General features: G+C 36.6%; 1 protein-coding gene across 1 annotated transcript in view; it reads left to right on the top strand.

The window, feature by feature from the left end:
- The window catches only part of LOC124634212 (dihydroceramide fatty acyl 2-hydroxylase FAH2), a 29664-nt gene that overhangs the window by 9202 nt on the left and 7151 nt on the right, over positions 1-13311 (top strand). The window contains exons 2-3 of the mRNA XM_047169648.1: positions 12069-12291; positions 12699-12874. Of these exons, the coding sequence (XP_047025604.1) occupies positions 12069-12291; positions 12699-12874 (399 nt within the window). The remainder of the gene's footprint in view (positions 1-12068; positions 12292-12698; positions 12875-13311) is intronic.

Genomic DNA, 13311 nt, shown 5'->3' with positions numbered 1-13311 from the left:
AAGTCATTTATTCAAAGTAGGCTGAAAATCAGCACTTTTTGAACGTCAAATCTACAAAAGACAGCCCCCAAAACGCCCGCCCTACACCACTTCCTATGTGTTTTTGCTGGGAAGAAGAAGTGGTGGAACAAACTCCCCAGCAACACAATTCTGTCTGTATGGTTTGAAGAACCGTATACAAAAAAATAAATAAAAATATCACTCAAAATTATACACATAAATTTGTATAAAAAAAAAAAAAACAAGTAAACATGTAATCATGTTAGCTAGTACACACCTTTCCCATACCTATTACTCAAGCAGCTACAAAAAAAAAAAATGTCGGAAAAAAAAAAGAGAGAACATAATGCCTCCATTCAGTGAAAATAGGTATAGTTTTAGGGCGTACTCAGCGACATGCGAAACACGACGTGTTTTTATATATATAATATATATAAAAAAAAAAAAAAAACAAATTTACAACATAAACAGTGAAAACGGTGAACTAGGACTACTGTTCAAATCAAAAGTCATACACATTATATTACGAGTCAAGAAAATATGTAGTCAGCAAGACGACCTGGTACCACAAGCAGCACCCGTTCACGAGCATAACGCGAGGATCAGCCATCGCCCCCCTCGCACATTTTTGAGGGAGGGAGGCAACCCGACCACCGACGCTACCGCAAGCAATACCGTCTAAGGGAGCATGACGACTTGCAACCACATAACAAGAAAACAGTTAATACTAATAGTTTTACAGTCGCTAGTAAACCATTTACAAAATTGCGAAACAACTCATCGTGAAAACAGTACGATGGTGATAATCTGTCTGTATACATACAAAATGGAAAATGTCACGTATAAAATAAAAGTAAATCACATCAACTATCAATGATAACTCTTGAAGCTGTCCGGTGTTTAACATGAGGACCAACTACTCTTATCGTTTATGTAATCATTTACAGTATAGTAGGCTTTCTTCGACAGAATAGATTTGACTTGGACTTTAAATTTATCAAATGGCAATTCTAGTAACGACTGAGGAAGTTTATTATAAAATCGTATACCTAGCCCCTTAAATGTTCCATGCACCTTGTGAAGCCTGTGAATGGGTACGCACAGTTTATGCTTGTTCCTAGTGTTGATACTGTGGACATCACTTTTCTTAGTGTAGAGATGAATATTCTGCCTAATATATAGTATGTTAGCAAGGATGAATTGAGATGCCACAGTAAGGATACCTATTTCTTTGAAAAGCTCCCTTAAGGAATGCTTGCTACCTAACTGATATATTGCACGAACGGCTCGTTTCTGTAGTACGAAAATGTTTTCGATATCTGCAGCTTTGCCCCACAGTAGAATACCATAGGACATAACGCAATGAAAGTAACTAAAATAGACTAGTCGAGCTGTGTCTACGTCAGTGAATTGTCTTACTTTTCTGACGGCGTAGGCAGCAGAACTAAGCCTTCCCGCGAGGCTAGATATATGCGAGCCCCACTGTAGCTTTGCATCAACTGTTATTCCCAGAAACACTGTTGACTTCACAGTTTCAAGAACTTCATTATTTAGGATAATATTAGGTCCTAAGTGTTTCACATTAGGCAAGGTGAACTTAACACATTTAGTTTTTTTAGCATTAAGAACTAAATTATTTGTTGTGAACCAGTGCGTAACTAAGGAGAGTGCACTATTCACTTCATCAAATTGCTCTCTATTCCTATCAACTTTGAAAATGAGAGATGTATCGTCTGCAAATAATACTATATCACATATATTTTTCAAATGGAACGGTAAATCATTTATATATACTAAGAATAAGAAAGGACCTAAAATAGAACCCTGCGGCACGCCTAATTGAACTGGTAGGCCTGAAGATTTGACACCGTTGATGTCTACGCATTGCAATCTATTATTTAAATATGATTCTATGACGTTCAAAGCTCCGTTTTGAACGCCGTAATAACGTAACTTGCGTAAAAGTGTGTCATGTTGAACGCAATCAAAAGCTTTGGAGAGGTCGCAAAAGACTCCTATTGCGTTTTGAGAGTTTTCCCATGCATTAAAAATATGTTTTAAAAGAGCAACACCAGCATCAGTGGTCGAACGACCTCGAGTAAAGCCATATTGTTCACTATGGAGGAGGCAATTTACATTAAAATAACTGAGCAACTGCTTGAGTATTAACTTTTCAAATATTTTACTAAACGCAGGTAGAATTGAAATTGGTCTAAAATTACCAATATCCGACTTGGTTCCTGATTTAAACAAGGGAACGACTTTACTTTGTTTCATGAGGTCGGGAAATACACCAGCATCAACGCATTTATTGAATGTGACAGCTAGATAAGGGGCAACAATGTCAATTATATGACTTAAAAGTTTAATGGAAATACCCCAGTAATCACCGGTGTTTTTTGCCTTGAGAGTTTTGAAGACATTGATGACGTCTTGCGGCGTTACATGCTCAAACTTGAATAAGAAGTCACACTTGGGTACACAACTACGCAAAAGCTTCTCAGCATCAGTCGAAGAAGAATTTAAGGAGCGAGTTGTAGCTATGGGTATATCGGCAAAGAACTCGTTAAAGGCTTTTGCTACGTCGTCCGCATGACTAACAAGTTTGTTATCGATTAAGATCTCCAACTTCTTTTCATGCCTGACCGATTTACCAGTTTCGTTATTTATTATTTTCCATGTAGTTTTAATTTTGTTATTTGACTTTTTAATTGTATCGCTTAAGAATTTAGATTTTGCGATATTACAAACCTTTTTAAATAATTTAGAATATTGTTTAACATAACTAACAAATGCATCATCAAATTGATACGTTTTTTGTTACATTCCGTTGTTACATTCCAGATAATATGCAGATAATGATGAATGAATGGAAGCTTCCGTACCCCAATAGATCAGATTAGTAGACTATCCCGCCAATGCCTAGATACATCATCGTAATCATTAGTCCTAGATTTAATATTTATAGGCTCAATCTTCACACCTAAGCTCTATTATTGTGTCTAAAATCTGATTGTTAAAACATTCGTTGTTCTTAATAATTATTCAGTTATTGCAACTCTTGATAAAGCTCATAAATGGCTGAATAATTTAGAATCTGACACGCTCGTTATATTTTGTCAATACTTACGTACCTTATTAGTACCTATGTACCTTATTCGTACCTTACGTACCTTATTCGTACCTTCGTACCTTATTAGTACTTACTATCTGTTGAGTGATAGTTTATTTGGGAACCGCGTCGTTTTATCAGACACCTGTATACAAGCTGTTATCGTACCGTTTCGCCAGTTGCCGATAACCATGGGGCTTGCGTGATAGATAGCCCGACCCAGGCCGAATTTTAGGAGGGCTTTTTTTTTTGGTGTTGTCAGCGGTTTCAACCGCGTTCCGGGGGAACTTCTTCCCGTACCCGGAAAAAATATAGCCTTTGTTACTCGGTGATAGTCCAGCTAGAAAATAGTGAAGGAATCGATTCTGTTTCGAACCCACAAAAACAATGTTTTAAACTATTTTTTAGTATACTTATAGATAATTAATGGTAATGGGATTTGAATCGTTATATTTAGAGTACAAAAAATATGGGACTGTTTTTCACTTTTCATCTTTATATCAAAAATTTTAATCTATTATGAATTGTTTAGTTAATAACATTTAAAAACATAGGTACGATAAGTTTTGTAACACTTCAAAAATGAGTTATTAACTCCTTAAGCGATAGAGAGGCCCTTGACTATAAGATTTTGTCATAAGAGTAGGGCTGCCATCCGTCCGGGTTTCCCCGGATTTGTCCTCGTTTGGAGGCTGTCCGGGGGCCGTCCGGGCGGGGTTTCAAGAAGTGTCCGGGGAAAACCCGGACACTTTTCATTTAAGGAAGCACCTCAATGAATTTAAGTATATGTTAATAGTAAATGGATTACAAATTAGGTATTATTTTGTTTAAAAAAAATCGTACTCGTTTGGGGAAAAAATGCGATTTACGCCAAATGTCCGGGTTTTTTTAATTTTTGTCCGGGTTTATTGAAATTCGGGATGGCAGCCCTACATAAGAGGCTTAAAACGCACTTAACTTAGTTATTTTTTTATTTAAATTCCGAGAACTTGAAATCCTTAGGCAGATGCTTAGGTATGCATATTTTAAAATTTGAGTACCTAAATTATGCTTGAACTTAGCTTTTTTTACCTAGGTAGGTAAATATTTGTTTCAGAAGTATTTTCTATAGGTACAGATGTCCTAAGTATGGGTCAAATCAAATAGAGGCTATATACCTATCACAGATTATTACATATGTAGGTAGTTACACTAACTACATAATAATATAGGTCATAAATGTGAAGGAAATCGGTATTTTACGTTTTACAAGCCTATTCGTATATATGTAGTTTATCAGTTGTGTTAGCACCCATAACACAAGTTAATTAATAACTCACCATGGGGCTAACCGACCGTGTGTGAAAAGGTGTTCCGGGCCGACATTATTATTTATTTATTTATTCGTCCATGTATTTTAATTTGATCTGTAATTCGAAGAACACTATAGGTACGTAAGTAAATCAGTAAAGACTTGAGCATAGATTCCGTTCTAGAAAAGTTAAAAAGATAGGATAGCATTTCCAGCAACAGTTTATTTCATTCTGCGTTGACCTTGACACAAATCTGATTTTAATTTATAAATGGCGACGCAATTTCTCGGTTTCCATAAGCAAATTAAGTAAGCATTTTGTTTTGTTTCATTACAATCTTGCTTACCTTTTGTTTTTCACTGCATTAACTAAATTTAGCAAATGGATTAATTATTGAATCTTCATTTGTCACAGGCATGCCTTACACTTGCCTACGCAGGTAGCTTAAGTAATCAACTAACGATATTTTGCAAATGTTAAAAATAAGCAACTTACGAAGAGTCGCTTATAGTAATTTCTTCGAACTTTTCACAACTTAGGGAGGTTACTTACGTAATTTTTACGGAAGCAACTTACAAGAACAAATGTGGAGGGAGTACTTATGAAATTAATTTGTAGATTAAACTACCTTATTACAAATCCTTATTATGCGTTTTTAGGAACGTTTATAGAGAAACATGAAAAGCGGCTTTTCCACATTAATATTTAGTTTTCTTTTAATGATCTATCAATATGTCAGTCATGCGTGACTGTTAATGTGTTTTTTGTTTGTTTATAATTACTTAGATATGTTTTGTGGAAAGACTGAATAGATAACATGCACTCCCACTTGGCTTTTAGGAAATTTGAACTCAAATTTGATTACAATTCATTGGTTAAGTACTTATGAATAAATTATTAATGAGCCTCTTGTCAATAATATTAATGTTATCTTTCTAGTTTCTATAGTGTAATGTTATGAGTCATCATTCATGTTCGTCATTATATGTATGTAGAAACACAAAATTAACTAAGTAATCACTTACCTAACACTTTTATATTGAGGAAAACTTCTTCAAGCTACATCTTGTCTTTGCGATTAGGTAATTTTGTTACTGAAGCTTTCTTAACCTAACTCAGTACTTTTATCTAGGTACTAGTATGTCTTGGAGAGTCTGATGCGCAGTGGATGGATTGAATACAAATGAAACTTGGGCAGAATATATTTTTATTGTTTAGATTTACAATATAATTAGAACAATCACACGTTGTGTAGGTTTGAGGCGGAAGTCAGAAGAAGAGAGAGATGTTACCAGTGTAAAAAGTCACAATATCTAACATTAATTTTTAATCATAAAAATATTGCCAGATATGGAGTGTACAAAATTATTTCAACACTTCCCCTTACACTACATATTCATTTTGCTCTGCTACCATAAACAATATCAGATAAACAATACATAATCAACATATTACAATTGTTTTACATTCATCTGACCTATAAAATCCTTATGCTTGGAAGCTGATAAAGGTTTTGTTAAAACGTCCGCTACCATCATATTAGTGGGAAGATAATTCACATTAATGTAGTTTTTACTTATTAAATCTTTAATGAAATGGTATCTTACGTCTATATGTTTTGTTCGTTTATGACAATCCTTAGTTGTTAACATTTTAATGGCACTCTGGTTATCATTTCTTAATTCACATTTAAAATATTTACCAGTTAACTCGAACAAAAAATTCCTTACAAACATTACGTCTTTACAAGCATTACTCATTGATATATATTCAGCCTCTGTACTTGACATTGCCACACAACGCTGTTTTCTACTTTCCCAATTAATAGTATTTCCTCCCAATTTAATTACAAAACCAGAAAATGACTTTCTGTCAGTTGGGTCATTCGCCCAATCCGCATCTGCAAAAGCTTCCAGATCAAGATTCTTATTATTTTTCAAAAATAACAAACCATGATCAATTGTACCCTTAAGATAACGAAGGACCCTCTTGGCAGCCAACCAATGACTTTTATTGAAATTATTATTAAATTGACTTAATAAACTACAACAATAAGAAATATCAGGTCTTGTGCATACATTTAAATACATTAAACTACCAACAAGTTCTCGATATTTCAAATCACATTCAGAGTTATCATTATTAAAATTTTCAAACTTCTCATTAATTTGCATTGGTATAGAAACACTATTCGCCTCTAACATTCCAAATTTAGATAGCAATTTCTTGATGTACTCAGATTGTTTCAACAATATTGTACCTTTTATTCTATCTCTGTGTACACTTATGCCCAGACAATTCTTTACTGGTCCTAAATTCTTAATATTAAAGTTTTTACTTAAAATATCAATGATACATGATTTTTCCTTACAACAATTACTAAAAATAAAAAAATCGTCAACATAAAGGGCTAAAATTGTCAAATTTTTGTCACTCGTTTTCTTAGTATAAACACATGGCTCACATTTGGTCTGTTTATAGCCATGTTTAGTCAATAAGTTATGAGCAGTTTCATTCCATACTCTACTGGACTGTTTAAGGCCATAAATGCTTTTCTGCAATAAACAAACTTTATTATCATTATTATTTTTAAAACCCTGTGGCTGTTCCATATAAATTTCTTCATTGAGTTTACCATTCAAAAAAGCTGTTGTGACATCTATGTGGTCTATGTCCATGTCCAACTCATTGGCAAGATTAAACAAAATACGCATAGTCGAATGCCTGACAACAGGGGAAAACGTTTGGTTATAGTCAACACCAGGCCTTTGAGTAAATCCTCGTGCAACTAAGCGTGCCTTAAATTTATCAAAATTACCTGACGTATCCTGTTTTACCTTATATACCCATTTAGTTTTTATCACATTTTTATTTAAAGGCCTATCAACTAGCGTCCATACACCATTATTTATGAGTGAATTATACTCACATTTCATGGCTTCTAACCATTCATGTTTCTGTGGACTAGCTATTGCATCCTCATAGCACTGAGGTTCATCTAGGACATAAGACTGGCATAATAAAGAAAAATCTACCTCATAATCTTCAAAGCGCTTAGGTGGAATACCTCTGGTTCTCCTCACCGATGGCTGTGGAGCAATCAACTCCTCTGAAGACTCGCTGTCATCAACATCACTACACGACTGGTACTCAAAATCAGGACTTTGAGGTGAGAAACATTGCTCTCCCTGACCCAAGCTTTCCTTAGAACTTGCCACTTGTTCAATTTCAGATACAGGTTGGTCACCGGATGCCTCATTTCTGGGTGCCTCAAAACCAGTAGAGGGCTCAACGGTGGCTGCATCACCTGGAATATCAGAAAAATTATCAGTTACACTTGTGAAATTATCATTTGGCATATTATCATTGGAATTATTAGTCTCCAAATCAAATAACTCGAGATTATTTGTATTTGACATAATATTATTATCATTCATTTTAGAAATATTATTATCAAGTGTTTCAATGAAATGTACATTTCTAGATTTTACTATCTTTTTAGGAAATAGTGGATCAACCAACCTATACCCTTTTGAATCCTGACAATATCCAACAAAAGTATATTGTTTTGATTTTGGATCAAATTTCTGTCTATGACAGTCAGGTATTAAAGAAAAAGCCTTGCAGCCGAACACCTTTAAGTGGCTCAAGTCAACTTTGGACCCTGTCCACACTTGTTCAGGAATTGTGCCGGACAAAGCAGCAGTAGGCGATCTATTCTTAAGATATATGGCTGTCATTAAAGCCTCACCCCAATAGCGCTTGTCTAGGCCAGCTTCAGCTAACATGCACCTAGCTTTCTCAATTAAGGTTCTATTTAGTCGCTCAGAAACACCGTTCTGCTGCGGACTATAAGGTATAGTAGTTTGGTGTATAATACCATGTTGAGATAAATAATTTTCAAAATTTTTATTAACATATTCTGTCCCATTGTCAGATCTCAAACATTTAATCAAAAAACCAGTTTGTTTCTCCACTAAATTCTTAAAATTTATAAAACATTTCATTACCTCATTCTTCTGTCTCATCAGAAACCCAAAAGTCTTTCTGGAAAAATCATCAGTGAATGTCACCAGATAACGTGCTCCTCCCCAGCTGCTCTGCGACATTGGCCCACAAACATCAGAGTGTATTAACTCTAACAATTGTTCTGCTCGTTTAGCCTGACCTTTAGGGAAAGTTTTTACAGTTTGCTTCCCCTCAATGCATGGGATACAGTCTTGCAAATGACCGGAGTCACTCTGGAAATTAATTCCTACAGCAAGATTATCACGCAATGCACACATACCTGACAAGCTTAAGTGGCCGAGTCGCCTGTGCCACAACTCCATTTGGGAACCGTGAACATGAGAACATTGCTCCTTATTTAACTGCAGAACATTGGAGGAGACCTGCGAACATAAGACTTTTGGCACGCACTCTAACCTATAAATTCCATTTGCAAACGTTGCACTTGCTAATAAATTTCCTGCTACATCATAAATATGACACATTGAATTGTCAAACACGACTTTGCGATTATTCTTAGTTAAACAACTCACAGATAATAAGTTAGCGGACAGACCAGGAACATACATTACATTCTCAATAACTTTGGTATTGTTTTTAAATTTAAGTGTTACATTTCCTATACCCAAACATTTCAGTTGGTCATTATTAGCTACAGTAACTAAGGTTGTAAAGTTAGAGTCCAAATTTAAAAACAGTTCCTTATCCTTGCACATATGCGATGTACATCCACTGTCCACAATCCAATAATGTGAGCTGAGACATGTAGCAAAAGCAGAGGCTGAGACGAACAGAGTACTTGTCTCTGTTTTCTGTTTGGAGGCAGCTTTCTCGCGTTTCAATTTGAAGCACTTCGCCTTGATATGACCAGTTTTCTTACAGTAACTGCACACTATGTTGCGTTTTGTACTCATAAATGCCAGATCATTTTTGTTTTCATTGTTATTTCCATTGTTAGTACGGCGAAAATGTTCCTGCAAGAGCCTTGCACGCACCATTTCACTTGTAAGTGCTTCTAGCGACGATAAAGATTCCAGGCTGGATACTAGGACGTCATACTCTTGTGGTAGTCCACTCAAAAGAATTTCAGCAACCTCCTTGTCTTCAATAACACGCCCAATGTCGGCTAGCTGTTGTACTAGGGTCATTACACCTTCAATGTACTCGTTCATCGAGTTGTAATGGGTGTAGTCAGCTCGATGAAGTTGACGTAATAAGAGTACACGTCTGTATAGACCTTTATCTTCGAAGACAGATTTTAAGGCATCCCATGCCTCCTTCGATGTTTTAGCCGATCTAACGTGTTGAATGCAGCATGATTTAATAGCGAGGCAAATACGGGCTAAAGCACGCTGATCCTTAGTGGAATCTGTATCAGTGCCCTCCACACATTTCCATAAGCCTTCCAAAACAAGTGCCATTTTCATTTGGAATTTCCACGTGTTATAGTTTTGTACTCCATCCAGTTTCTCAAATGTAATAGCAGATTGATTGGCCTGAGGCACATGGCCATTCTCCGCCGCCATTGTCATACTTGTAGTAGAACAAGGAAAAAATCACTCACGTTGATCTTGATTCTTCACGCTCTGGGCCCATAACCTCTTGGAGAGTCTGATGCGCAGTGGATGGATTGAATACAAATGAAACTTGGGCAGAATATATTTTTATTGTTTAGATTTACAATATAATTAGAACAATCACACGTTGTGTAGGTTTGAGGCGGAAGTCAGAAGAAGAGAGAGATGTTACCAGTGTAAAAAGTCACAATATCTAACATTAATTTTTAATCATAAAAATATTGCCAGATATGGAGTGTACAAAATTATTTCAACAGTATGACTGTTACCTACACGTAAAACTTTGCAACTTAGGAACTTAGAAGTAACATAGAGGTTTAAGTTCTGCCTACATCTTTGATAAACTGCTATCTTTATAATAACCAACAGCCCTTGTTGTTGACACTACGAAGAAAACAAAAAGGTTACTTGTTGCGCTGGCAATAAATACCCTTTTGTACTTTAGCTAAGCCATTTTGTAATACGTAGGCACCTACTCTATACATTGTGGAATGCAAATAAATAATAAGAACATGAAATAAGAACAGTTGATACTTAAGACTACTATAGGTTTGTTTGGGTTAACTCAGAAGGTAACAAACTCGGTAAGCAAAATAACAGTAAGTTTTGTTCATGAGGGGAAGTCCCTAATTTTGTTTACGTCGGCAGTTATATATACTTAGGGCTATTGTTAAGGCTAATGTTATACATTTTTTATTCAGTTAATTGTAGGTACACAATGTAGATTTAGGCATACCTAACCTATGTCAAAAGTATGTGATTTATGATTCATAATGGACACTGATAAAAAATATACCTAAATTATATATGGACTAAGTACACTTAATACCAGGGCTAATTTGAATCGTGATTATTCATAGGGTCAATTCCCACTGAAAGAGCAGCGGCCGGCAGCGGCCGTAAGAGCACGGAAAATGTAAGAGCGCGGCGCGGTGCGGCGCCGCGCGGCGCCGCGCGGCCCGCCGCGCTCGCGCTCAATCCCTTGCAATTACGGCCGCTGCCGGCCGCTGCCGGCCGCTGCCGGCCGCTGCCGGCCGCTGCTCTTTCAGTGGGAATTGACCCTAAAAATACAGAATTCCCATCGGTAAAATTCTCTCTGTAGGCTAGCCTACTAGCCTAGAGAGAGAATTTCCCTCCTTGTATCATCTTCAATACCCGAATACTAAGAAGACCTTAACTCTCTAAAGGCTTTGAAACTGCTATTTGAAAAAATAATTCACGGTTGGGAAGCTACACTAACTAGGTTACATACTCTCGAGTGATGCTGGCTTTATTTTATCCGGGTACGGGAAGTTTTCCCTGGACGCAGGAATAGCTTGTTTGCGATAAAGAATGTACCTATGACTCACTCACCTCTGTATGCGTACTTGATGAGGACAACAGAACGTAAAATATTATGATAACACAAATAAATACCTACCTACTGAAAACCTTACATAAAGTTCATTTTCCACGTGACGTAAAACAGTTACCTGCTCGCTAAATACCTACCGATGTTAATAATCATCAAATTATCGGCGATACGCCGTCGAAACCAAATGGGCTGAAGGCCAGTTGTGATCTACATAGACTTAATAGTTTTCCTATTTTAGAAATAAATGGACCGAACCATCAGATAGCAATATTTATCTGAATCTCAATTATAGGTAATTACTAGTATAACTAAGAGGTGGGCAAGCCGATTAGATGATATCTTATACACGGACGAGTAAATTTTATTCGTCCGTGTGTAGAAGTATGCCACCACTCGTTCTTTACCCTATTTGGAAATAATGTAGTCTCTATTTTATTTGTCACACCGTCAGTTGCACAAAGCTCCATTAAAGTTAAAGCTTCTTTAAATCTATTGCTGACTCATTTCTTTATCAACAAGATAAAGTGTCAGCAATAGATTTAACGAGCTTTGTGCAACTGACGGACAGCAAATTTTTTTAGTGGGATATTGTCATATGTATCATGTCAGATTGTTACGATGTAATACCCGTAGATGTTCCGTTATGTACCCAGGACCGCGATAACTCTTTTGAAAAATTCCCCCTTATTAAAACCACCTAACTAAAGTCCATTTCCTTGTTCCAGGCTCGGCTAGACTGGTCAAAACCCTTACTATCCCAGCTGGACGCCATCGCCCCTCACTACGAGACGTGGGTGAACAGTGCCGTCTACAGAAAGTGTAGACTCTTCGCCAGTCCCTTGCTGGAGAGCCTCACGTACACACCCTGGTACCTGGTGCCCATGTTCTGGGTACCCATCATATTGTACCTTGGAGTCACGCAGTATTTAGAACTGGTTGTTTGTGGAGGTAATTTTTTACTCTGATATTTTTTCATTAACGTAAATAGAAGAATATGAATTGAGCTATTATCAGATACCTAATTAAAGTAGGTGTCGCAATGAGTTGTCTTATCGCTAAGAGTGATCTCTTCCAGACAACAACTCACAATCATCAAATTTTCACTTCTATCATTTTTAATTTTGACATTTCGAGCATCTATTGTACGAGAAGTTATGTAAGTTGACTTTAAAGAGACGATGAGGAGAAACTTTGCGATGATAAAAACAAAGCTAAACAAAAACCTGTAATTAAGAAGACGCTTTTACCTAATCCAAAATGATTCTTTAAATGCAAGCATCAGAATTTTGCTCCAAAGCATCTTCCATTGTTATTTCCAGTAAAACCTGGTATTAAATACAAATTAACATTTGCAGATTCTTGCACACAGACCCCTCTATCAAACGGCCAGTACATTTATCACGTGGCGCTGGGCGTTCTCATCTGGACGGCACTGGAGTACACGCTGCATCGGTGGGTGTTCCACCTGAACCCTGGCTCCTCCGTCACGTTGATCAAGTTCCATTTCCTTATACATGGAATGCATCATAAGGTGAGTTTTATAACCCCAGTGGGCCACCACGGCCAAAGCTTATTGAGGCTACGGGATTCAGAAGGAACACGATAGGTTTTAGTCAAGAGTCTGACACTCCCTCACGCTGCTAACGCACAGCGGGATGATTTCCCATAAAAAGAATGCTACTTTATCCCTGAATATATTTTATCTGGGTGCGAAAAGTAGCTCCTATTGTACGCAGGTCAAACCACGAAAAAAAGCGCCATCATTTGTTTTGGCTAAGGTAGGAAGACCTTTGGGTGATTCACAGGTCTTAAATAAAAGTTTGTTAGTTATCATTAAGATTTCTGTGCTGTTGACGCAATCACAATGATTTTTTTTATCGCTATGTTACTAAATCATTTATATAGGTATTCAAAATTATTGATTCAAATATTTTTCCGTGAGCCTACATGAATTTTCCTCGAGCAAAA

Source organism: Helicoverpa zea, chromosome 11 (assembly GCF_022581195.2).
Source record: "Helicoverpa zea isolate HzStark_Cry1AcR chromosome 11, ilHelZeax1.1, whole genome shotgun sequence".
NCBI classification, from domain to species: domain Eukaryota; kingdom Metazoa; phylum Arthropoda; class Insecta; order Lepidoptera; family Noctuidae; genus Helicoverpa; species Helicoverpa zea.
The sequence above is the reverse complement of the archived record's forward strand: the minus strand, read 5'-3'. Positions and strand labels throughout refer to the sequence as shown.